Source organism: Lithobates pipiens, unplaced genomic scaffold, assembly GCF_037356315.1.
Source record: "Lithobates pipiens isolate NorthernLeopardFrog02 unplaced genomic scaffold, aLitPip1_a1.2 Scaffold_27, whole genome shotgun sequence".
Taxonomy (NCBI): Eukaryota; Metazoa; Chordata; class Amphibia; order Anura; family Ranidae; genus Lithobates; species Lithobates pipiens.
In genome coordinates, this window is record NW_027507788.1 from 216393735 (window position 1) to 216419486 (window position 25752).

Sequence of the window (25752 nt, forward strand, 5' to 3'; positions counted from 1 at the left end):
ACTGAATTTTTTATAAGGATTTGGAGACTGGAGTTGTTGTAAATTACTAAGAAGCCGCCCGGTCCCCTTTGATAATGCCACAAAACAAAGCGGAGTCAGCTATTGGCCGCGTTGTAAATCGAAAACCGTATTTTTCAATTTTTAGGAACGATGTATCTCACCCCCCCAACCCCCCCCACCCCGCGAAACCCCCCACCCCCGCTCACCCCCGCCCACCCCCGGCTTTTCTAATCTCTTTCTCAAAGTTTTTTTTTTTTTTCTTTTCCAAGGCAGCAAACCTTCTCTGGGCTACATTATCCACTGGCGATATTAAATATTTACACCCATATATATATATATATATATATATATATATACTCCGAAAATCTACAATCTCACTTGGCAGTTACAAGTGTCAACATTTGGGGCCTCATGCATAAAACTGCCTTAAAGGGATGTGTAGAGTTATTTTATATGTTCTTTTTGTATTATTCTCCGCAGTAAAGCGCATTTTTACTTCTGCCTCTTTCTAATGCGGTAAATGTGAAATATTGCATACTGATCACTCACAGGCAGTAGGTGCGGAGTAGAAAAGCCTGTCCCCTGCCAGCATGCTGTAGAGACGGAAGGCATTGCTCCCTGTGCAGGAGCGGTGGTCTCCCTGCAGAGATCTCACATGCCCACTGCTCAGCCAGAGCTGGAGCTCTCCAATCAGCAGGGGGCGTTTCTGACCTCTGCAGAGAGGCCGCTGCTTTCACATAGAGATCGAGGGTCCGACTCTGCAGCCAAATATGCTTTAGATGCATCAAAACAAAATATGTGCAAAGTTTTACAAACCCTTTTTTAGAAGCAGCCACAGCCTGATTAGAAAAGCCTGTCTCTTGCCAGAATGATCCTTGCTCTCTGTGTAGGAGCAGTTGTCTCCCTGCAGAGGTCTCCCTCCACTGAGTCTGGCTGCATCCATTTTAACTGTGGGCAGCTGAAGCTGCTGCCTGTTCACTTCCTGGAATTACACAGACACACAGAGGTATACCTCCAGCTCTGCAGCTTGCATTGGCTCTCTTCTGACTCAACCCCCTTCCCTTCCTATGAAATGAAAAACCCTTCCTATGAAATAAAAACCTGTCTATGGTTTTTAACGTTATGTTAATTATTCTTGTTATATGTTTGAATAAAATTACCTTTTTAACAAATTTGTTGTGATCGTGCCTATAAGGTTCATAGTCCCTCCCCTTTTTCTATTCAAATCCCCCTCCCTTCCTGGCAAACTCTCAGGAGTGAGAGAGAGAGAGCTGTGCATGATGTCAAAGCCTAGGCTAAAGTCCAGACAGGAAACAGGAAGTGGGCTGTATAAGGGATTTACTGGCAGAAAAAAAAACGTTTTACTATCCAAATTTAAAACATCAAGGGCAGAAGATTTAATAGATGGAAAGTTAAAAAAAAAATGACTGAAGGTTTGCTTTTTTAAGCTCTCTGATCATCGAAGAGCGTGAGATTGCTGATTGTAAAACTATAGGCCTGACTAAGCAGGGGATGTTTCTGACCCCTGCAGAGAGGTCGCTGCTTCCACCTTTTCTCTTTGTGTGGAAGCAGTGGCCTCACTGCAAAGGTCCGATACAACCCCCACTGTGTCACAGCTAGAGATCTACGATCAGTAAAGCTCATGCTCCCTGCTGGGTCTTTCTCTAGATCAGGGGTGCACAACCCTTTGAAGAGCAAGGGCCACTTAAGCGACTAGATAACCCTTCATGGGCCACAATGACCAGAGTGGGCAGATGACAGGTCTGTGTCCGCTCTGCATATGCAGAGTAGACACAGACACAGCCCGCTGTACTCTATGGGCCCTCCAATCCGATCCGCCCAGACGGAAGGGGACAGTTTCCCTTCTGTTTTTTTAGCAGAGCGGATTGGAGGTAGGTGGGTGGAAGCAGACCCAAGTCCGTTTACATCTGCTGCTCCATAGCGGTGAATGGAGGATCTGATTGGGTCCACCTGAAAAAGAGTGCACATGTGGCTTACCTGCGGGTTAGAGGCACTTTGCCATAGTTTTCTATTATATACTGCAGTAGTGGTGCATTTTCTAAAAGCAGACCAAAACCCCTGAAAAACAGAGAAAGTCGGACCGATCACGCTAATGCGCTGCGGTTTACCCGCACCGCGAAGGCAGCGCAGCGCACCTGTGGCTTTCCTGCAGGTTAGCTGCACTTTGCCATAGTTTTATATCATATCCTGCAGGTGTGGTTCACTTTCAGAAAGCGTACCACACTTGCAGGTAATAACAGAAGTCTATTGCTCAGTGCAGGTAACCCGCAGGTGCAGATCAGTGGATCAGTTTGAAAGCAGCCCGGTAACCGCTGCAGATGAGATATGCCCATATATACACTGTGACCTTTAATAAATAATCTTCCATTTAGGAATCTCCCTTGCTACAGGTACAGGCAATTGCTGTCTCAGGAGGTGGAGTGCAATTGGTATCACTGCGCCACAAGTGACACTATCCAGCGCTATACAGAAAGCGTATGCAGCCCTGCTCCCTCGGCAGCCATGCTTTCTTTAGCACCGGCTCTATTGAGAACATTGATGCTCTAGGATGGCATGTCAGCAACCCGTCAATCTGGGCTTGCCAACCCGCCATCCCAAAGCAGGAGGTCGCTGGCCACATCAGAGGGCTCCGCGGACCATATGCATACCTCCCAACTGTCCCTAATTCGCCGGGACTGTCCCAGGAATGGGCCCCTTATCCCAGAGAACCAGGGCTTTGATGGGGGTTCCATGTGACCACCAGAGGGTAGTCATGGGGGGGGGGTTAAGAGTAAAAGGGGATAGACTGGGGGGATTTGTGCGAGGAGGGGGTGGGGGGATATTGGTTAAGAAGAAGAATGGGGGAATTTGACGCTGTTCTACTGACCCTCTTTCCTGCCGACCCCCAGTCCTCCTTCCTGCTCACCCCGTAACCTGCTCTACTGACCCCTGGTCCTCCGTCCTGCTGACTCCTGTACCCTGCCCTACTGACCCCTGGTCCTCCGTACTGCTGACCCCCTGTACCCTGCCCTACTGACCCCCTTTCCTCCGTCCTGCTCATCCCGGTACTATGCTCTATTGACCCCCAGTCCTCTGTCCTGCTGACCCATGTACCCTGCTCTACTGATCCCCTGTCTTTCACCCTACTGACTCAATGTCTTCTGTCCTGCTGACTCCTTTACCCTGCCATACTGGCCCCCCTTCCTTTTTCCTGCTGACCCCTGTACCCTGTCATGCCAACCCCCTGTTTGCTGACCCCTGTACCCTGCCTTACTATCCCCCCTTTCCTTTGTCCTGCTGACCCCTGTACCCTGCTCTACTGACCCCCTGTTTTCTGTCCTGCGGACCCCTGTATGCTACCCTACCCACTCCCTGTCTTCTGTCCTGCTGACCCCTTTACCCTGCTCTACTGACCCCGTCTCCTGTCCTGCTGACCCTTGTACCTTGCCCTACTGACTCCCCCTGCCTTCCGCCCTACTGACTCCCTGTCTTCCATCCTGCTGACCCCTTTACCCTGCTCTGCTGACCCCCTGTCTTCTGTCCTGCTGACCCCTGTACCCTGCCCTACTGACCCCCTATCCTCTGCCCTTGTAATGCCTCTTCTCTGCCCTGTTGACTCCCCCCCCCCCCCCCCCGTACACTGCCCCGCAGACCGATCTCCTCTGTCATTACTGTCCACCACACTGCTTAAGCCCCTCCTGCTGTTAAGAGTTTGGCCACACCCATTTTTCAGCGTAAAATTACTTCCTCCCTCAAGTGTCCCTTATTACAAACAGACGAAAAACAAGCTCTGGACTGCCGCACTCTTCAGAAGACCACTTTCTTTTATTGGAAAATCACATCACAGCTCAACAAACACAGCGAACAAGGAAAAATCGCTGACGTTTCGCACTAGCTGTAGTGCTTAGTGAACGAATAAGCACTACGGCTAGTGCGAAACATCAGAAATGTTTGCTTGTTCGCTGTGTTTGTTGAGCTGTGATGTGATTTTCCAATAAAAGAAAGTGGTCTTATGAAGAGTGTGGCAGTCCAGAGCTTGTTTTTTGTCTGTTGCTAGTGGTAATAGCCAGCACCTGTGGCTTCCCAGCCAAAGAGACAGTTTACAGCCTGCATGTGTGCTCCTGGAGCGGTGAGATCCCTTGTCCCTCATTACAAAGTTGGGAGGTATGCACATGTGTTGGGCACCCCTAATGGGGTGCCTAGCTCTGAGGAAGTGGGTGCGCCCCTGAAACGCGTTAACTGTACCCCATGTTCTGTGCATGTCCGTGCACTGTGTTTATGGCCTTTTGTCAGTTGCATTTTGTGAGTACCCACTTTTATATAAAAATGTCTTATTATTAAATTATCTCTGGTAATGCAGTAGGTGTGCGCGCCTTCCATTTCTGTTTTTCTTGTTGGGCACCCCTGCTTCACAGCATGCTGGCCAGCAGTCAGGCTTTTCTACTTTGGTTTTGGCTGTTTTCTAACTGACTTAAAAAAAATAATTGGCCTAATTTAAAAAATCTCTTAAAAAATCTGGCCAATTTATACTGAGCATATGATGAAAGGAAAGCAATGTGAGCAACGTGTACACAGCTGAAGTTATTAGCAAATCTTGACTTTTCCACGACTATTCACTCTTTTGTGCCTTAATAAATTGTGGATCCTCACTGACCTCGTTGGGGGGGCTTCGAACGGGGTGTCCAAGCCTGACTTTTCCAGAAAAAGTCCAGATTTGAATGTAACTTCAGCCGCTCATATGTCTAGATCCTACCTCAGTTCGACTCGTCTCGGCACAGCCCAGAAATACTAAAACTTTCTTTGAAGATCCAAGCACAGCTCCTTCCTCTCATGTACTCCTCCTGCATCGCGCTCTGTGCATTACGACAGGACAGGTGTTCTTTAATACCTACGCTCGCTTTTTTTTTCGTCGCCGCCTATTAATAAAACATACTGGCAGGAGATGGGCCGTGTCCTCGGGCTGTGTTCTTGAAGGACTGCGTTCTTCAGCTTTAATGAAAGGTATCTCCGCAGCAGGAAGCCCACTTTGAACGGCAGATTATAAAACAATGAAGTGTCATTTTAAAAATTTAAGTCGTACCTTTTTAGTTATTATTATTTATTTTATTTTTTTGAAGAACGCTTAATGCACGCTAGCATCTGTGTTATCCTTTTTTCCCTTTTTTTGTTGCATCTCCCCCCAAAGCCAGCATGCCACTCATCATTTTTATATGAGGCACAGACAGTAAATCAAAGTAAAGTTACCTGTGTAACGCGCTCTGCCGCAGCCCAGCAGGGCACGCCACACAATTTTAAGGCTTCTGCTTTAGCGCAAGAAAAAAAAAAAAGTCACGTAAATGATGCTGCTTGCAAGTTCGGGTTCAGTACAAAGTATACTCCTGGCCTGCTTATATGGAAGCTGAGGCGAATTTAGTTAAAGAGGAGCTCTAGGCAAATATAAAACATTAGAAGTCTCCAGAATCTATTAATATTATATTGAAAGCATTCAACAAGGTGTGTCATGTCATTACTTACAACCCTTCTTCATTAACTCCTTTCCTGGCCCTTTAAGCTTCTTAATTCCGGGAGGAGAAGGCTGGCATTGGCTGTCACAGCGGTCACATGAATGGAAAGCTTCAATCGCAAGTATGCATCGGGAACTTCCTGGTCCCCGCCAGCAGTGCCGGGACAAGGTCATCCAGCGCCCAGGGCAAGGATGCCAAACTGCGCCCCCTTCCCTTAGGGTTAGGGTCAGGATGCCCCCACCTCTGTAATAAACCATTGCGCCCAGGGGTCCAGGGCAGCCGCCCGTCCTGCCCAACCTTTGTTCCAGGCCCTGCCCACCAGTACCTGTGCACTCCCAGCACAGTCACTGGCATATAGGGCCGGAACAAGGGGTGGGCAGGAGGGGAGGCTGCCCTGGACCCCTGGGCGCAATGGTATATTACAGAGATGGGTGTGCCCTGACCCCAAAACCTAAGAGAAAGAGGTGGGGGCAGTATGGCATCCTTGCCCTGGGCGCTGGATGACCTTGTGACAGAACTGCTGGCGGGAACCAGGAAGCTCCTGATGCATACTTGCGATCAAAGCAAGGCAGTGTTTCTCAACCAGTGTGCCGCATGGGTTCCCCTGAGGTGCTACAAGTAGACCCATTGTTCTCTGTTCTCTTTGTATTGCTTCCTTTGTGTGAAATCCCTGGTGTTCCCGACAGTCCCTATGAATTCCTATTAAAAACTGATCACACTAGGCATGAGAGTGTGGTCAGTTTTCTAGCCTGCTCTCCTCCAAGGATCAGACTTGTCCTGACACCCCCCCCCCCCCCACCCTGCACCGCCATTCACTGAGAAGAGCAGTGTGCTGCTGTTTCTCCTCTCCCACCTCTCTAAAATCCTTATGCAGATGAGGGAATGTGATTATAAAAAAGGGAAAATAAATATAAATATATATAAATATATATATATATATATATATATATATATATATATATATATATATATATATATACATATATATATATATATACAGTATAGATATAGTTACGAGTTTGAAGGCAGCCATGAAAATAGCATTTTATTTAGAATTCCAACTAGAGTTCCTCTTTACCAAACAAAGAAAAACTCCTAATGTATTCTGTGGATTTACAACAACCAGAGACCATTCAAGTTGCATTAAAAGGAGATACAGATAAGCATGAAAACAGAACACAGAAGATGCGGTTGCCATGGCGACTGAATCCACCGCCACCCCCTTGCACACCTGTGCATTCAGAACGATTCCCTGTCAGCACCACGCCACTGTCCATTTCAGGGTACAGACACACACTGGCACGACAAAACAAAGAACAGTGGCGAAGTGCGGCATCGTAGAGCAACCAATCTCATTTCCGTTTACTGTAGCTGGTCCGGAGACACAAAATGGGAATTCTGATTGGCTAATATGGATTACTATATACTTTGTACACTGCTCTTTGCCTCATTAATAAAAGTCGATATTCTCTCTAATACACTATATTACCAAAAGTATTGGGACACCTGCCTTTACACGCACATGAACTAATGGCATCCCAGTCTTAGTCCGTTGGGTTCAATATTCAGTTGGCACACCCTTTACAGCTATAAGAGCTTCAACTCTTCTGGGAAGGCTGTCCACAAGGTTTAGGAGGGTGTCTATGGGGAATGTTTGACCATTCTTCCAGAAGTGCATTTGTGAGGTCAGGCACTGATGTTGGATAAGAAGGCCTGGCTCACAGTCTCCGCTCTAATTCATCCCAAAGGTGTTCTATGGGGTTGAGGTCTGGACTCTTTCCTCCACCCCAAACTCGCTCATCCACCATGTCTTCATTGACCTTGCTTTGTGCACTCATTTGGTGGAGGGGGGATTATGGTGTGGGGGGGTTGTTTTTCAGGGGTTGAGTTTGGCCCCTTAGTTCCAGAGAAGAGAACTCTTAAGGCTTCAGCTTACCAAGATGCAGGCCAGTCAGGTTCCTCCACCCCAAACTCCCCCATCCGTGTCTTTATGGACTTTGCTTTGTGCACTGGTTAAAATCATTTGATGGAGGGGGGATTATGGTGGGGGGTTGTTTTTCAAGGGTTGGGTTTGGCCCCCTTAGTTCCAGAGAAGGGAACTCTGAAAAGGAGTCAGCATACCAAGATGCAGGCCAGTCAGGTTCCTCCACCCCAAACTCGCTCATCCATGTATTTATGGACCTTGCTTTGTACACTGGTGCGCAGTCGTGTTGGAACAGGAAGGGGCCGTCCCCAAACTGTTCCCACAAAGTTGGGAGCATGAAATTGTCCAAAATTTCTTGGTATGCTGACAACTTAAGAGTTCCCTTCAGTGGAACTAAGGGGGCGAAGCCCAACCCCTGAAAAACAACCCCCCACACCATAATCCCCCCTACACCAAATGATTTGGACCAGTGCACAAAGTAAGGTCCATAAAGACATGGATGAGTGAGTTTGGGGTGGAGGAACTTGACTGGCCTGCACAGAGTCCTGACCTCCATAGAACACCTTTGTGATGAATTAGAGCGGAGACTGCCAGCCAGGCCTTCTTGTCTAACGTCAGTGCCTAACCTCACAAAAGCAACACTGGAAGAATGGTCAAACATTCCCATAGACACCCTCGTAAACCTTGTGGACGGCCTTCCCAGAAGAGTTGAAGCTGTTATAGCTGCAAAGGGTGGGCCAACTCAATATTGAACCCTATGGACTAAGACTGGGATGCCATTAAAGTCCATGTGTGTGTAAAGGTAGGTGTCCCAGTACTTTTGGTAATAAAGTGTACATCGACTGCTTCCACTCTTGACATAACAATCTATTTTTCATAGACAATGGCCAAACAAAATCCAGAAGCCTACAGAATTATCTGAAGCAATCCCAGATTCTAAGACGCCAATGGCCTCACCATCTGGCATAAGAAGTTTCCGGCCGTGCAACAAAGAGCAAAAACTCCGCCAAATATTAGGAAACACGCAGCCTACCTCCACTCCCTGCACTTTGAGTTTCATGTGATCTTCCCGCGTTGTTTTCCCGTCTTTTCGCTTTTTCCAGCAGTATCCATCTTTCCGATATTTCACCTTCTTACGATTGTACAAGATCATGGAACCATTCTGTGGCCTGCAAGAAAAACACACAAAAAAAAAGAAAAAGTGATAAGATTTTAATGTGTTCATTTCAACGACCCCTTGAGATCCTTTCGCAGTGTATTTGGCAAATTTGACAAAGCACAAGTCCTAGGCAAAGCGGGTTTCGGATGCCCTCCCAGGCGGCAGCCTACTCCTGTCCTCCAGCTACCAGAGTCACATTATCAATAATACTCTCCAGCGCTATGTTAGCCACAAGCTCTTTTCTCCATTCTCCATGTTCTAGATTTTTTATTTTTTTTCCCCCGAACACAGTAAATCCCCGGCGTCATATATCACCGGCAAAAGAGCCCTTCTTACTTACGAGATCTCCTTTTATGCCCATCATTGACACATTTAATTCATTAGCTGCAAGATCCACAAGTGAATGTTTGCAGGTCATAAACTATCTCAGGAAATCCGGCCCCTGGAAACAACACATGAAAAATGATGCTGGCTGGAATCTAAGATATTGCTTTTCTCTAAATGTTTCTCAAGACCCTATTTTTATGTTATGCTTGTCACTTACATCTTCAGAGATTTAAAAGTGTGAATTCCTCCAACTTTGGGAGTAAACAAAACCCCATCATTGGTGTCAGTGGGAGGAATAGTACCCCATCATTGGTGTCAGTGGGAGGAATAGTGCCCCATCATTGGTGTCAGTGGGAGGAATAGTGCCCCATCATTGGTGTCAGTGGGAGGAATAGTGCCCCATCATTGGTAGGAATAGTGCCCCATCATTGGTAGGAATAGTGCCCCATCATTGGTGTCAGTGGGAGGAATAGTGCCCCATCATTGGTGTTAGTGGGATGAATAGTGTCCCATCATTAGTGTCAATAGGAGGAATAGTGCCCCATCATTGGTATCAGTGGTAGGAATAGTGCCCATCATTGGCATCAGTGGGAAGAATAGTGCCCCATCATTGGCATCAGTGGGAGGAATAGTGCCCCATCATTGGTGTCAGTGGGAAGAATAGTGCCCCATCATTGGTGTCAGTGGGAAGAATAGTGCCCCATCATTGGCATCAGTGGGAGAAATAGTGCCCCATTATTGGTGTCAATAGGAGGAATAGTGCCCCATTATTGGTATTAGTGGCAGGAATGGTGCCCATCATTGGCATCAGTGGGAAGAATAGTGCCCCATCATTGGCATCAGTGGGAGGAATAGTGCCATCATTGGCATCAGTGGGAAGAATAGTGCCCCATCATTGGCATCAGTGGGAGGAATAGTGTCTTATCATTGGTGTCTGTGGGAGGAATAGTGCCCATTATTGGTGTCAGTGGGAGGTATAGTGCCCCATCATTGGTGTCTGTGGTAAAATAGTGCCCCATCATTGGTGTCACTGGGAGGAATAGTGCCCCATCATTGGCGTCAGTGGGGGGAATAGTGTCCCATCATTGGTGTTAGTGGGATGAATAGTGTCCCATCATTGGTGTCAATAGGAGGAATAGTGCCCCATCATTGGTATCAGTGGGAGGAATAGTGCCCATCATTGGCATCAGTGGGAAGAATAGTGCCCCATCATTGGTGTCTGTGGGAGGAATAGTGCCCATTATTGGTGTCAGTGGGAGGAATAGTGCCCATTATTGGTGTCAGTGGGAGGAATAGTGCCCCATCATTGGCATCAGTGGGAGGAATAGTGCCCCATCATTGGTGTCTGTGGGAGGAATAGTGCCCATTATTGGTGTCAGTGGGAGGAATAGTGCCCATTATTGGTGTCAGTGGGAGGAATAGTGCCCCATCATTGGTGTCTGTGGGAGGAATGATGTCCCCTTATTGGTGTCAGTGGGAGGAATAGTGCCCCATCATCAGTGTCAGTGGGAGGTGCAGTGCCCTATTGTTGGTGTCAGTGGCATTTTGCTTGCACATGATTGGATGATTGAGGTCAGCACAACTTCAGCTCATTCACTAATCTAAGAGAAAATTCCTTTAGCAAAGTCTCTAAAAGAGAAAATGCACTTAGCTTAGTGAATGAACTAAAGCTGTGCAGGGGGAATTTTCTCTTTTAAAGTCTTTGATAAGGGAATTTTCACTTAGCTCAGTGATTGGGGTGACGTGCCACATTACAAAGAATTCTCAATCACGAGCGAGGAAAACAAAACAAAAAAAGCAGCACATTTGCTCCCACGTGATTGAATGATGGAAGTCCGCAGAGCTTCCTCTAATTCACTAAGCAAAGTGCAATTTCTCTTGCAAACTGAACAGCCTATTTGTCATTAGAGAATCACCCCCCCCCCCCTTGTCTCTGGGCGGATTTCTATGGAAGGACCAATAGGAGCATCTGCCAAAGGCATAGCAGGCATTTGTTTTGCCAAGAGGCTGGCATTGCTAGCTTGTGGAGTCATTGCCCTTTGTGTGGAAGCAGTGGTCTCTCTGCAAAGGCTTGACACACCCTCTGCTAAGTCAGTCCTATAGTGCTGTGCCTCAGATGGGGGGCAGTCAGACTTCTGCAGAGGGGCCACTGCTTCCACACTATAGTTGGACTTTAAAAGGAAAATGACATCTGATGAAAAGTCCACTATAAGTTTCAATACTGCAATGTTTTTTCTCAGAGTTATTGAAAATATTTCACGCGTCTGATGATTTATTTAACCACTTAGCAACCACCCCACGCACATATACTGAGGCAGAACAGCCGTTCTGTGCCACATCGTGTACCCAGTGCATGATCTGACACTTCCGGGTCTGGGGCGCGTGCACGCTGCCAGCGACCCACTCCTGCTGTGCAATGGGGGCACCCATCAATTGTCCTGGAGATTAGCAGAACGGCGGTCTGCCAATGTAAACAAGGCAGATCACCTCTCTTTGAGAAGGGAAGATAGTGATCCTTTGTTTGCGCAAAGCAGGAACACAGATCTCTGCCTTCCTACAGTACAAGCACCTCCCACACAGTTATCAAGCACTCCCTAGGGACACATTCAACCCTTTGATCGCCCCTGATGTTAACCCCTTTTCCTGCCAGTGTCATTAGTACAGTGACAGTGCATATTTTTAGCACTGATCACTGTATCAGTGTCACTGGTTCCCCCCCCAAAAAATGGCAAAAGTGCCAGTTAGTGTCCGATTTGTCCGCTGCAATGTCACAATCCTGCTATAGGTGGCTGATCAGTGCTAAAAATATGCACTGTCACTGGACTAATGACACTGGCAGGGAAGGGGTTTACAGGGGCTGATTTTAACCCCTTCCCTGCCAGTGTCATTAGTTCAGTGACAGTGCATATTGTTAGCACTGATCACTCTATCACTGTCACTGGTTCCCGAAAAAAATCGCAGAAGTAGCAGTTAATCATACCTCCCAAACTTTAGAGATGGGAATGAGGGACACCTATCAGCAAAAGTATGCAGGCATAGGACACACCCCTTGCCACGCCCCCTTAAAGGAGAATTGTACAAAAAAATAAAAGATTGGTTCAACCGAAAAGTGTTTATTTTACCACCACTATTCCTTTATATTGGCTTTTGGAAAATACAAATGCAACAATTTAGAATTCAGATGAAAATTTTAGCACTGGAAAATTTTATAGACCAAAATGAGGGACAAATGAGGAGGAATGAGGGACACAGGGACACTGCTCCAAATCTGGGACAGCTGGGAGCTATGCAGTTAGTGTCCGATTTGTCCGCCGAAATCCCACTATAGGTCGCTGATCAGTACTAATAATATGCACTGTCACTCTACTAATGACCCCTTCCCTGCCAGTGTCATTAGTCCAGTGACAGTGCATATTTTTAGCACTGATTACTGTATCAGTGTCACTGGTTCCAAAAAAAATGGCAAAAGTGCCAGTTAGTATCCGATTTGTCCACAGCAATGACGCAGCCCCGCTATAAGTCACTGATCGCCGCCATTACCAGTACAAAAAAAATTTTTTTCATTCCATAAAAATATTATAATTTGTGCTCAAACCAATCAATATGCATTTATTGGAATTTTTTTTTAACCAAAAACATGTAGCAGAATACATATTGGCTTAAATCTATGAAGAAATTTTATTTTTTATTTTTTTTTAATTGTAAGTTTTATAACACAAAGTAAAAAATATAAAAAAAACAAAAAAGTTAAAAAATTGTTTGTTTTTTTCAAAATTGTCGGTCTTTTTTTTATAGTGCAAGATATAAAAACGGCAGACGCAATCAAATACCACCAAAAGAAAGCTCTATTTGTAGGGGGGGGGGACATAATTTTTTTTTTTACAATTGTCAGTTAACCACTTAAGCCCCAGACCAACTTGCAGCCAAAGGACCAGGCCCCTTTTTGCGATTTGGCACTGCGTCGCTTTAACTGACAATTGCGCGGTCGTGAGACGTGGCTCCCAAACAAAATTGGCGTCCTTTTTTTTCCCACAAATAGAGCTTTCTTTTGGTGGTATTTAATCACCTCTGCGGTTTTTTATTTTTTGCGCTATAAACAAAAATAGAGCGTCAATTTTGAAAACAATTCTATATTTTTTACTTTTTGCTATAATAAATATCCCCCAAAAATATATTAAAAAAATTATTTTTTCCTCAGTTTAGGCCGATACATATTCTTCTACACATTTTTGGTAAAAAAAAATCGCAACTAGCGATTATTGATTGGTTTGCGCAAAAGTTATAGAGTTTACAAAATAGGGGATAGTTTTATAGCATTTCTATTAATATTTTTTATTTTTACTAGTAATGGTGACAATCAGCGATTTTTATTGTGATTGCGACATTATGGCGGACACATCAGACATTTTTGACAAATTTTTGGGATCATTGTCATTTATACAGCAATCAGTGCTATTTAAATGCACTGATTCCTGTGTAAATGACACTGACAGTGAAGGATTTAACCACTAGGGGGCAGGGAGGGGTTATGTGTGACGTGTGTGTGTGTTTTTTTATTGTAGGGGGCGTGGCTTGGCATGTGACATCACTGATCGTCTTTCCCTATAACAGGGAACAGACGATCGGTGACAGCCTCTCTAGGAAGCAGGGGGAAAGGCTTGTTTACACAGACCTCTCCTCGTTCTTCAGCTCTGTGACCCGATCGCGGGACACCAGCGGCGATCTGGTCCGTGGGTCCCGTGGCCACGGTCACGGAGCTCAGGACCAGGTCGCGAGCGCGCACCAGTGGCGGCACGTGAGCGACCCACGTCTGGGCACTTAAAGAGCCACGTACAGGTACGTGATTGTGCCCAGCCGTGCCATTCTCCTGACGTATATGGGCGTGAGGCGGTCCTTAAGCGGTTAAAGTAACGCAGTGCCGTATCGCAAAAAAAAATTAAAATGGCTACAAAACATATTGGTAACTTTCGGGGGGGAGTGAAAAAAGAAAAGAAAAAAAAAAAGTAGGGACATTTTTACCCTCCATGGCAGTCATTCCTCCGCTGCCATAGACTGAATGGATTGCTAAGTATGGAAACATATGCTAAGCAGCGGCTCTTCATTTTGAAGTGATAAAAAGAAAAAAAAAAAAAAAAAACGCGAGGAGCGACGGCAAGCAGCCCACAGAGACAAGAATCCGCATTTGCAAAAAATTTACAGCGCTCTGTTAAGGCGCAGTAATTGGCTTTCCGAACACCAAAACAGAAAGAAATACAACGACGCCGGCCGCAAACAGGAGCAGACGTCGTAAAAAATAAAAACTTTTCCTACACAAAAAAAAAGAAAAAAAAAAGTGGCAATAATTCATGGGGGGAAAACTCCCCGGCGACATTAGCGAAAATGATAACGAGGAAACGGGGGTTGTAATGTGTGCGCGATCACGGGGACGGAAATATCGCGAACTGACAGAACGGCGTGTGCGCTCTACTCCAGGTAAATGAGGCTTTAAATTACATTCTTTGGTTTCTCAAAGTTTTGTAGACTATTGTAACAAAACGACGTAAAAAGCTTGAAAGATGCTCCGTCCCAAGGCCATCGCATAAGAAGTGTAATGTGGCCAAGTGGCCAGCAGGTGGCGGGGGAGGGGCTTTTAAAATTATATTTAAAGGGACGCTTCACTTTCAATGAAAAAGAAAGAATATAACATACACTATATTGTCAAAAGTATTGGGACGCCTGGCTTTACACGCACATGAACTTTAACGGTATCCCAGTCTTAGTCCGTAGGGTTCAATATTGAGTTGGCTCCGCCCTTTGCAGCTATAACAGCTTCAACTCTTCTGGGAAGGCCGTCCACAAGGTTTAGGAGTGTATCTATGGGAATGTTTGACCATTCTTCCAGAAGAGCATTTGTGAGGTCAGGCACTGATGTTGGATGAGAAGGCCTGGCTGGCAGTCTCCGCTCAAATTCATCCCAAAGGTGTTCTATCGGGTTGAGGTCAAGCACTGATGTTGGACGAGAAGGCCTGATTTTGGTCTGATCTATACAGCTGTATATAAAATACACTTTTTATCTGTCAAAAAGTGTTTCTCGGTGCTAAACGCTGCATCAAATTTCGAAAATTGCTGCATTAGTAGATTTCTAAAGCCAATATAAAGGAAGAGCAGTGGTAAAAAAAAAGCACATGTGGGCTTAACTAATCTTTATTTTTTTTATATAATTCTCCTTTGAGGGGGCATGGCAGGGGGTGTGTCCTATGCCTACATACTTTTGCTAATAGGTGTTCCTCATTCCCATTTAAAAAAATTGGAAGCTATGGGAGGGGAGAAGGGGTTTTCACAACTAAGCACACCCTTGAATGCCTGTGCTAAGGGCAGATGGATTCGAGGAAGTAAATGCTACATGAATCATCTGCCCTTACTCAAAATGGCCGCAGCTAGTAATGTTAGGGGAATGTTTTTCAAAGTGATTTCTCAACAAAATAAAGTATGGAGACATGAATGGATGGGGGGTTTGCTTTGGATTTTAAAAAAAATTGTCAGGGCTGGGCTCAGCCCTTCCTTCTCAGAGCTGGCCATTCAGCTGTCGGCTAATTGCCACCCCCCAAATAAGCCCTAGTTAAAGTCCTTGTAGATCTTATTTTCAGGGTAGGGCTTATTTGAGGGGTAGGGCTTATATTGCAGCCATCACCGACAATCACGCTCGGTCTTATTTTCGGTGAAACAGGGTATCTCTCCACAGTGACTCACCTGTTGATGATATCCTGCTCGTCAGTCCTGCCTACTTAAGCCTTTCAGCCCATTGGATCTCTGCCTTCGCCCTATGCCCCGTACACACAAGCAGATTTTCCATCGGAAAAAACGGGTGGTGATGGTTTTTCTGACAGAATTCCGCTCAAGCTTGGCTTGCATACACACGTTCACACAAACGTTCTCTGAACTTTCGACCGTCAAGAACGCGGTAACGTACAACACCACAACGAGCCGAGAAAATTAAGTTCAATGCTTCCAAGCATGCGTCCAATTGTTTCCGAGCATGCGTAGGAATTTTGCGCGTCGGAATTTGTACAGACGATCGGAATTTCTGATCTGAACTTTTTCCAACCGAAAAATAGAGAAGCTGCTCTCAATCTTTTGCTGGCTGGAATTCTGCCAGCAAAAGTCTGATGGAGCCTACACATGGTCAGAATTTCTGACCAAAAGCTCACATCGGACTTTTGCTGGCAGAATTTCTGATTGTGTGTACGGGGCTTGAGTCAACATCACAAGAGACTATCTCCTGCGTTCCTGTTTAAAGACTGGCTTTTCTGACATCCCCTTCTAGCTCCAGATCCTGCTTGCTTTTCCACTACATTGATCCCTGACATCTGGCTTGGCTGACTATCCACTCCGGCTACTGAACTTTGGTTATGTTTTGACTACGTTTGTTCTTTTTTATTTTTATTATTAAACAAGTGTGATTTAACTGTACTCGGTCTTATTTTGTGGTTTTTGACAAATTAATTAAATAGTGTTTCCAGTTAGTGGTGCTGAGATGCAGTTACGCTCCGCCCTCACATATGCGTCACGTGACGGCAGAGTCAGACACCCCAGCAGAATATTTGCGATGACAGGTACTTGTTATTTAGCTTCTTTTTGGAAAAAAAAGTAAAATACAAATGGAGTATAAAACAGACATCTAACAGAAAGTCTTATGTTCCTAATGGCCGGTGACACTCGGAGATCAGAAGACAAAGCCTCCCCCCTCGGTCCCCTTCCAGCTTCATCATCTGCTAGAATAAAATATGAGAGCGGCTAAACATGCGACGTGCCAGGAAACGCCGCCTTGTATCGGCGCCAATTACAGGTCCCCGCAATGAAGCTGCCCTGACACTTTGGAAAGGTGTTTCTCCTGCCAAGTGCCGCATTTGCATGATGATCCTGAGCCGGCTACCTGGTGTCATTTCACATCACCGGGAAAGTGACATTTAGGATTGCATTTGTCTGGTACCTGCTGAGACCCATTCCACCACCCAGTAAGCACATTGATCGTCAGTCATGCATCTCGCAGGAAACCATTAGAAGCATTTCATCTGAAAGCACGCTTCTTCTCTGTCGCCCCGACGTGTCATAACAAGAGACTAGTCTTCCGTTGAAGGTACACCGCGGCGGCATCAAAGCCGCGCAACTGACCACCGTATATTCCCGCTTTAATTGGGCCCAGGATGAATGGCTGTAAAAGTTTTCCTCTAATATTGTGACAACGTTCTCTCTGGAATCAACAGTTATTCAAGGAGAAACTCCAGACGAATAGAGAAGAAGAACGCGGGAGGCCTGCTGGTGCCGCCGAGCTGGCGATGTTCACTACAGGGGTTGCCACCTTTTCTTCAAGCCAAACCCGGGCACTTTGGCAGCTCACAGAAAGAAAAAAAAACATTTTTTTAAGAGGGAATTCTGTGGTGTAAAGGGGAACTCTGATGTAAGGGGGGTTTCTGCTCACCAAACCTCTCACTCATTTCCCAACATTTCCCCTTAAATTAGGGTTCCCAAATACCCCCTTTAACCGCTTCAGCCCCAGAAGATTTTACCCCCTTCCTGACCAGAGCATTTTTTTGCGATATGGCATTGCGTCGCTTTAACTGACAATTGCGCGGTCCTGCGACGTTGCACCCAAACAAAATTGACGTCCTTTTTTTCCCACAAATAGAGCTTTATTTTGGTGGTATTTGATCACCTCTGCGGTTTTTATTTTTTGCGCTATAAACAAAAAAAGAGCGTCAATCTTGAAAAAAAAACAATATTTTTTACTTTTTGCTATAATTAATATCCATTTAAAAAAAAAATTAAAAAAAATGTTTCCTCAGTTTAGGCCGATACGTATTCTTCTACATATTTTTGGTAAAAAAAAAATCGCAATTAGTAATTATTGATTGGTTTGTGCAAAAGTTATAGCATCTACAAAATAAAGGATAGATTTATGGCATTTTTTTTTACTAGTAATGGCAGCGATCTGCAATTTTTTTCATGCCTGCGATATTATGTCGGACACATCGGACACTTTTGACACATTTTTGGGACCATTCACATTTACACAGCGATCAGTTCTATAAAATTGCACTGATTACTGTGTAAATGCGACCGGCAGGGAAGGGGTTAACACCAGGGGGCGCTGCAGGGGTTAATATGTTCCTTATGGGAGTGATTCTAACTGTGGGGGGAGGGGACTCACAAGGGGAGGAGACCGATCGGTGTTCTTCTATACTGGGAACACACCATCCTCTCCTCTGACAGGACGTGGATCTGTGTGTTTACATACACAGATCCACGGTCCTGCTGTGTTCCCGGGCAATCGCGGGTGTCCGCCGGGCACACGCATCGGGTCCCGCGCACGCCCCCTAGACGGCCAGGAATCAGAGGACGTCATATGATGCACACCCAGGATGGGAGATCCCATCTGTGGGCGTCATATGTCTATAGGCCGGGGCTGAAGTGGTTAAATTAGGGTTCCCCTTTAACCGCTTCAGCCCCAGAAGATTTTACCCCCTTCCTGACCAGACCACCTTTTCCGATTCGGTGCTCCCTCGCTTTAACTGACAATTGCACGGTCGTGCGACGTTCTAACTGACGTCCTTTTTTCCCCACAAATAGAGCTTTCTTTTGGTGGTATTTGATCACCTCTGCGGTTTTTATTTTTTGCTCTATAAACAAAAAAAGTGTACATTTTGAAAAAAAAAACAGATTTTTTTAAACTTTTTGCTCTAATAAATATCTTTGATATATTTATATATAAATATAGTATATAATATATAATTATATATTTTGATATAAGAAATATAATAATATAAAAAAAAAAATCCTCAGTTGAGGCCGATATGCATTCTTCTACATATTTTTGTTAAAAACAAAAATCGTAATAAAAAAAGAAAATAAGCGTATATTGATTGGTTTTGTGCAAAAGTTATTGTGTCTACAAAATAGGGGATAGTTTTATGGTATTTTTCAGATTTTTATTTTTTTTTATTTTTACTAGTAATGGCAGGGATCTGGGATTTTTATAGGGACTGCGACATTATGGAGGACATGGTGGACAATTTTGACACATTTTTGAGGCCGTTGGCGTTAATACAGCGATCAGTGCTATAAAAATGCATTGATTACTGTGTAAATGTCACTAGCAGGGAAGGGTTTAACACTAGGGGGCAATCAAGGGGTTAATGTGTTCCCTAGTGTGTATTATAACTGAAAGGGGGAGGGGACTGTGTAGGGAAGATGACAGATCACTGTTCATACTCTGTATGAACACACGATCTGTCACTTCTCCCCTCAGAGGACCGGAAACTGTATGTTTACACACACAGATCCCGGTTCTCCTTGTGCCCCGAGCGCTGGGCTCTTGCACTGGCTCCGTGGGCGAGCAGGGGGCACGTTTGCGCGCCCCTAGTGGACAAAAAGGGAACTGACGTATCAACGGCGATTTGCGCAGGAGAGGCAATTTTGCCGCAGTATAACTGCGGTGGCCGGTTGGAAAACTTTTTGTTAATTTTGAGTCCACAGGGTACCCGTTACTTCTGAATCTGTCTTACCTTAGTGTATGGACTCGCTCCGAAGCAAGAGAGAGAAGGGAGGGTGGGGGGAGACTTCAGTCACAGACATCGGATGGTGAGCTCACTCACCCAAGGATGGAGGCTCACTTATCGACACCTTTCATTTATAATGTATCTGCCAGTTCCTGAACTTCAGATTTCCAGCCTACACATCCTTTTCCTGAGGACCAGAACACTGGGGATTGGAGTGTGGATGGGCAGACAGAGGAGGCAGGGGTGGGAGAAGGAGGAGCAGATCAAACCCTCTCTTCTCTCCTGTTCATGTATGGGAATGGGTCACATGCGCACCCCTATGCACTCAGCAGTTGTGGTACTCGGTTACACAGCCCATTATGAATATTGTGTCCGGGTTTCAGGAGGTCTGAAACCCGCACACACAATTCAAAACCTGAACTGTCCGGGTGAATCCCAGATAGGTGGCAACCCTAGTTCACTATGATCCAAATAGCCTAGGTATCAGGGAATTCCTGGATGTGTGCTCATGCACCTATATCTGCATGCGGCTATGCACGTATATAGTGATTGCCAGGTGTGCCTGTGTGTCCGCTGGCGTGTGTGCACGCCCAGAGTTAGCACTGGCACCTGACAACCTTAAAGGAGAAGTCCACTTTTGTTGAGAAAAAAACATTCTCCTCTGGGTGATCTCTGTACATTGCAAGGATAATAACAAACTGTTGCAGATTCCTACCTTTTGTTATTGTGAAGAAATCCCTGTGTGTTTGTCTGTGCCTCTGGGCACAGTGGGTCTAATGGGAGTGGTTTCATAATTAACTGTCAGGTGTGCAGCTGCAGAGCACTAATGAGGAAATCTGCTGGGCCTGCATCCCTTTAGACCCCTTTCACACCACACCGCACCTTGCGTCGGCGGTAAAACGCCGCTATTTTTAGCGGCGTTTTACCGCCGGATTTGCGACGGATTTGCGGCGCATTTCGGCCGCTAGCGAGGCGCTTTTACCCCCCGCTAGCGGCCGCGAAAGGGTTAAAACCGCCGGCAATACAGCGCTGCCTCATTGATTTCAATGGGCAGCAGCGGTGGAGGAGCGGTAAACACACCGCTCCTTCACCGCTCCAAAGAAGCTGCTGGCAGGACTTTTTTCTGACGTCCTGCCAGCGCACCGCTGTAGTGTGAAAGCCCTCGGGGCTTTCACACTACAGACAATGGTGCAGCTTCTTTAGGGCATTTTGCAGGCGCTATTTCTAACGCTATAGCGCCTGAAAAACGCCCTGGTGTGAAAGGGGTCTTAGTGTCGCAATTATATGTGCTATAATTTTTTTTTCTTTATTTGCAATTTTTTTTCAGAAGCGTTCCCGTAGAAGTTAATGGGCCTGAATTCGCACCTGAGGACGCTTTTTCAATTCACATTGAATCCACACTCCAGCTGCACCGGACATACACTATATTACCAAAAGTATTGTGACACCTGCCTTTACACGCACATGAACTTTAATGGCATCCCAGTCTTAGTCCGTAGGGTTCAATATTGAGTGGGCCCACCCTTTGTAGCTATAACAGCTTCAAATATTCTGGGAAGGCCGTCCACAAGGTTTAGGAGGCCTTCTCGTCCAACATCAGTGCCTATCCTCACAAATGCTCTTCTGGAAGAATGGTCAAACATTCCCATAGACACACCCTAAACCTTGTGGATGGCCTTCCCAGAAGAGTTCAAGCTTCGCCTCCAGCACATACACTCGAATTGCAGACTATCACTCCCAGGACCAGCTGGCATTGTTGTAGGGGCCTGACACTGACTCAGCCAGGCCCAAAGCAAATGCCCTTTGCAGGCAGGGACCATGGGCCACTACGGTGTAGCAAAAAAAAAAAAAAACTGGTAGTCCTAGTGCTAGCTGTCCCACATGTGGCTACTGATCCCAGTACCACCTCTTCAGGCCCTACCAGCCCTCCTGGCTGCAGCTGCCTCTCTCCACTGCCCGTGCCACCCCAGTCCTCCTGACTGGCTCTGCACCCATCCCAGACTGCTCCATCCCTGTCCTCTCAGGTGTGCCTTCCAGTCCTCCTAACTGTGTGTCATTCATCATCCCTCTTGGTTGATCCGGTTGCACCTGCAGACTTGCCTGGCAGTGTTCTCCCGCTGTCCTCCTTGCTCCCAGTGCCTCCTGTCCAGGACACCTCTGTCCGTCTTGAGGAGGGCCCTGTCCGCACTGGAGCCCAGGCCCAAGTTCACCCTCAGAGACTGGGGAGCTCCCTCAAAGGCCACAACAGCCTAACACTCCATCTCCAGCTTCCACCCAAACTCCCCCCCCCTCCCCAGGTAGGCTGACCCTGAGTATTTGAGGGGGCCTACACCCTGCCAATCAAAGCTGGGGATGGGTCAGGGCCATTAGAATACTCCAGGCAGCTCCACCATACTTCCCCTCTCATTCTTTTAGAAGACACCAGAACATTCGAGAAGTAGGGGGGAGCCTCAGTGATGCTGCCTGTGAGTCATCCAGCTCTCCTTGGACTTCTGCCCAACCCAGGACAACAAAACAGACAGGTTTGGCTGAAAATTACCTATACTAGAAAATAAAAAAACTATTTAGACTTCTAGCACTAGAGGGTGTTATATTAATATTTGCTACATAGGAGATTTGCACTGTGCAGATTTATGGAGTGGATAACTGCAGTGTACTTCAATGGCATTAAAGGGCAAGAGGATAGATGTGTGCAGAAACACTCCCTTTTGTCCCGGGTAGAGTTGCCCAAATATTTTCAGCTCACATAATTCGCCAATGCATACACAATAGATCTGGGCAGGCTACTATTGGCTCTCTCATATAAGCCAGATTATACTCACTTGCCCTTTGGAAGATTTACCCTGCTTCGTGACCAGGCCATTTTTTGCTTTGGTACGCAAATATGCAGCCTTTTGGCGCCAAGGCCCCTAAGAGTTAAACATGTTAACCGGAGAAGGATACAGTTAAACGGGTAACATTGGTACTAACCAACATGATTGAGACGCAAACAGAGATAAATGATTGCATCTAAACACAGAGTATTCTGAAAACCCTGACAAGGCCTTTGTTTGGAGATGATTGGACGGGAGACAAAGACAGATCCTAGCTACAAAAGGAGACGATTGCTCATCCCACATGTGTGTCATTTGTAACTAAGTATTGATGTTTTCCCGGATAGACAATCTCATGTAAGGCGGTGAAATGTCTCTTTCATAATTCCACTGTACGACGCTGAGAGCAGGCCTAACTAAAGTGCTCCTCTGGCACTATTCATGCCGCAGTTATGGCTTTTCCATTGTGTCCCTCACAAAAAAAAAAAGGTCTCAGCAATTGAGGTTACGTGCTAAAGAGAACCATGGAAGAATTCCAATATTCTTTCCTAAATTATTACAGTCACCTGGATTTACCTATCATACTTTTCTTGCCTCTCCCTTATCTGTAAATTTCGTTTTTGGCTCCTTCTTAAATCAGAGAAGCAGTGATTGTTTGGTCTGGTCTGTTCAGGGCTTCACAGGCTGAACATTTGATTGGTTCCCCCCTGTTTTTAGAAGAAGTTTCTGGATCTTAGGGAGGGAGTATTCAAATGACCAGCCTAAATATTGAGCAGGTCCTAGCCAATCTCTGGGGAGGTGTGCCCATCCATAAGAGGCGCACGGGCGCCGCCTCCCCATCCATGCATCCGGCCCCCTAATCTACATGCATGGATTCCAATGAGGGGGGTTGTTTTTTTTTTTTTTTTTTTGCTTTTAAGCACGTGATTAGAGCCAGAGGCTCTAATAGGCTTAAAAAAAGGGTGGACTCAGGGCGCAGAGCACTGCGCTCCGAGCCCACCCAGTTGTGTGACAATAACGAATGAACATTTGCTATTTTAACACTGATTATGCTTCCTAGCCAATCAGAAAGAGGGTCCTGAGACTTGTTTCCCAATTGGCCAAAAGGAGAAGCTATCCTATTGGCAGAGGGAGGAGTAGGGAGGAGACGCATGGCGAGGACACAGCCATGATACCGAGTAGGAGACACGCACTGAGGATACCCCCATGATGCTGAGAAGGAAACACAAGAGAAGCCGGCAGACCATCGCCCAGAGGGAAGCGCTGCCCGGGGTAAGTGTTGTAGGTGACCAACCGATCCTGACCAGGTGTCTGGCTGTGCACTTTTTGCCACCCCTGAACAAAAAAATACCACTGGTTGCCACTGGTGCACAGATGGTGGTATGGATGCTGTTAAATTGCGTCACATCACGTTATGGGGGGTTCAGAAAAGTCTCCCTTCATCAGAGCTTAATGCTATTCAATGAAGTGTGCACTGGACTAATAAAATTGATCTCTCCAGATGCCAATTAAGCAGCAAACTGTGTTTTCTTCCTTAAAAAATAAGTTAAAGAGAGTTAAAGCAGAGATCCACCCAAAAGGGGAAGGTTTGCTTGTCTGCCCCCCCACCCTCCACTGCCACATTTGGCACCTTTTTGGGTGGAGAGGGGTTTTGACTAGTTCGCCCCACCTTCTCCTTCCCCCACAGCCGGTCCATTCACAGAGCGTAAAGCATACTGTAGCTGCTGTTCTTTTATATTAGGACACTTACCTGTCCTGGAATCCAGCGATGTCGGCACCCCAGCCCATGTTTCCATTGGCTCTCGTGTTTTGATCAAAGATTGTATGGCTCAGAACAGTGGAAGTCTTGCTTTGGAAGTTTGCAGTCAGGGTGTCCAAGCTGAGGTGTTCTCCCACACACACTCCAAAGACATGCTGGTAGATTAATGGGTTTCTGTCCAAAATTGGCCCTATATGAATGGGGACCTTGGATTGAGGGTAGGGACTGATGTGAGTGTGCGATGTACAGGGTTAGGGGCAATTGTAGACACCCACACTCACTCAGGTTGAACTGGATGGGCTGGTGTCTTTATTCAACCTTACCAACTAACTATGTATATGTTACTATGTAACACCAATAGAGAAACGGTCATCGAGTAAAAGAAGCAGCCGGCAACTCCATAACATCAAACGTATTTCTTTTCAAGCCTTCACAATGAGTACAGTCAGCAGCAGACTAGTTTCGGCGATAAGCCTTGTTCGTGGGCTCTCGTGTGCTACCTCTGCCATCCCTGCTAAGGGAACCTGGCAGTAAAGCCTTTTGGCTTCTCAGCCAGTTCCCTACTGTACATGTGCAAAGCGCACTGCACTTTCTGAATGGCCCGGCGGTGGGGGAAGGAGGAGGGGGGCCGAAACATCCCCAAGATCTCTTGGAAGTGGGAACGGGTACCTGTCAAAAAACAGGTACCTGCCCCCCGAAAGGTGCCAAATGTGGCACCAGTGGAGGCGGAGAATTTTTCACTTTTGGGTTGAATGCCACTTTAAGTAAAACTTTAATCATAGAGGAGACGTTGATCAGAATGTTAAATCGTTGAGCAGAATGGTGTTTGGTGGCACGAATGGCAGGAAAGATTAGCATGTACACTCTTCTTTTGCAGTGTATTTGTTTTGGTGGGATTAAAAAATCATAACAGGGTCCCTTTAACAAAAAGTGAAAACAATTACATTTATACCCAACTATTCCTGATATGCCACCTTTATCCCTATATTGCATCCACGGCGCACAAAGAAGAACGCATGAATTCTGGGTAACAGACTCCATCCCCGTCCTTTTTATATAACTAGAATCGAAAGCGCACCGCCATTTCAAATGTTGTTTATACTCAGGTACTTAAACATTTCAAGGTCACCCTCTTCTAAGTTTATCCGCCCTCCCCCCCCCCCCCCCAGCATCTCTGGTGGGAGTCCTGTGATTTATTTTACCCCATCCAAACCGCCGTCTGAGCCTGCCTTTCTGGAGTGTGCGTTTTATTACGTGGCGTTAGATCGCCATAAAGCCTCTTGATTTCCTCGCCTCCCTCTCGAGGTAATTTTAGCATGATAAAATATACCCCTATGGTTTCATCCTCTTATTGGTGCTAGGAAATAAACCTCGCTAGGTATGTCTTCTGGCCTTATCTCGCAAGCACACTACAGAAACGGCCCGGGAGTTGCGAAAACGAGCGCAGCGGTGGGTCGGGAGAGATTGTAAAAACTGATTAGAGGTATTGAGAATGCTTAATTACAAGACGTAATCACATCTAAAGGGTTTTGTGTTGTAAACTTCCACTTTGGCATCTTGTGTTCTCCAAACATGTTCAGGTTCTTTTTTTTCCCCCCCTCTTTTTTTAATGGAAATTGCAAAGGAAAAAGAAAAGAACATTTGTTATATATTTCGCAAGTTGTCGTTATCGTTTTAATCGCACGTGACACACCGGCAGGGAAAGGATTTTTATCTATCGCTGCAATCCCA

General features: G+C 46.0%; 1 protein-coding gene across 12 annotated transcripts in view; it reads right to left on the reverse strand.

Annotated features, from left to right (window-relative positions):
* CAMTA1 (calmodulin binding transcription activator 1) overlaps positions 1–25752 on the reverse strand; it is a 2106456-nt gene that overhangs the window by 1288722 nt on the left and 791982 nt on the right. For all 12 annotated transcript variants that reach the window (XM_077458256.1, XM_077458247.1, XM_077458246.1 and 9 more), the window contains exon 4: positions 8462–8597. In XM_077458256.1, the coding sequence (XP_077314382.1) occupies positions 8462–8597 (136 nt within the window). The remainder of the gene's footprint in view (positions 1–8461; positions 8598–25752) is intronic.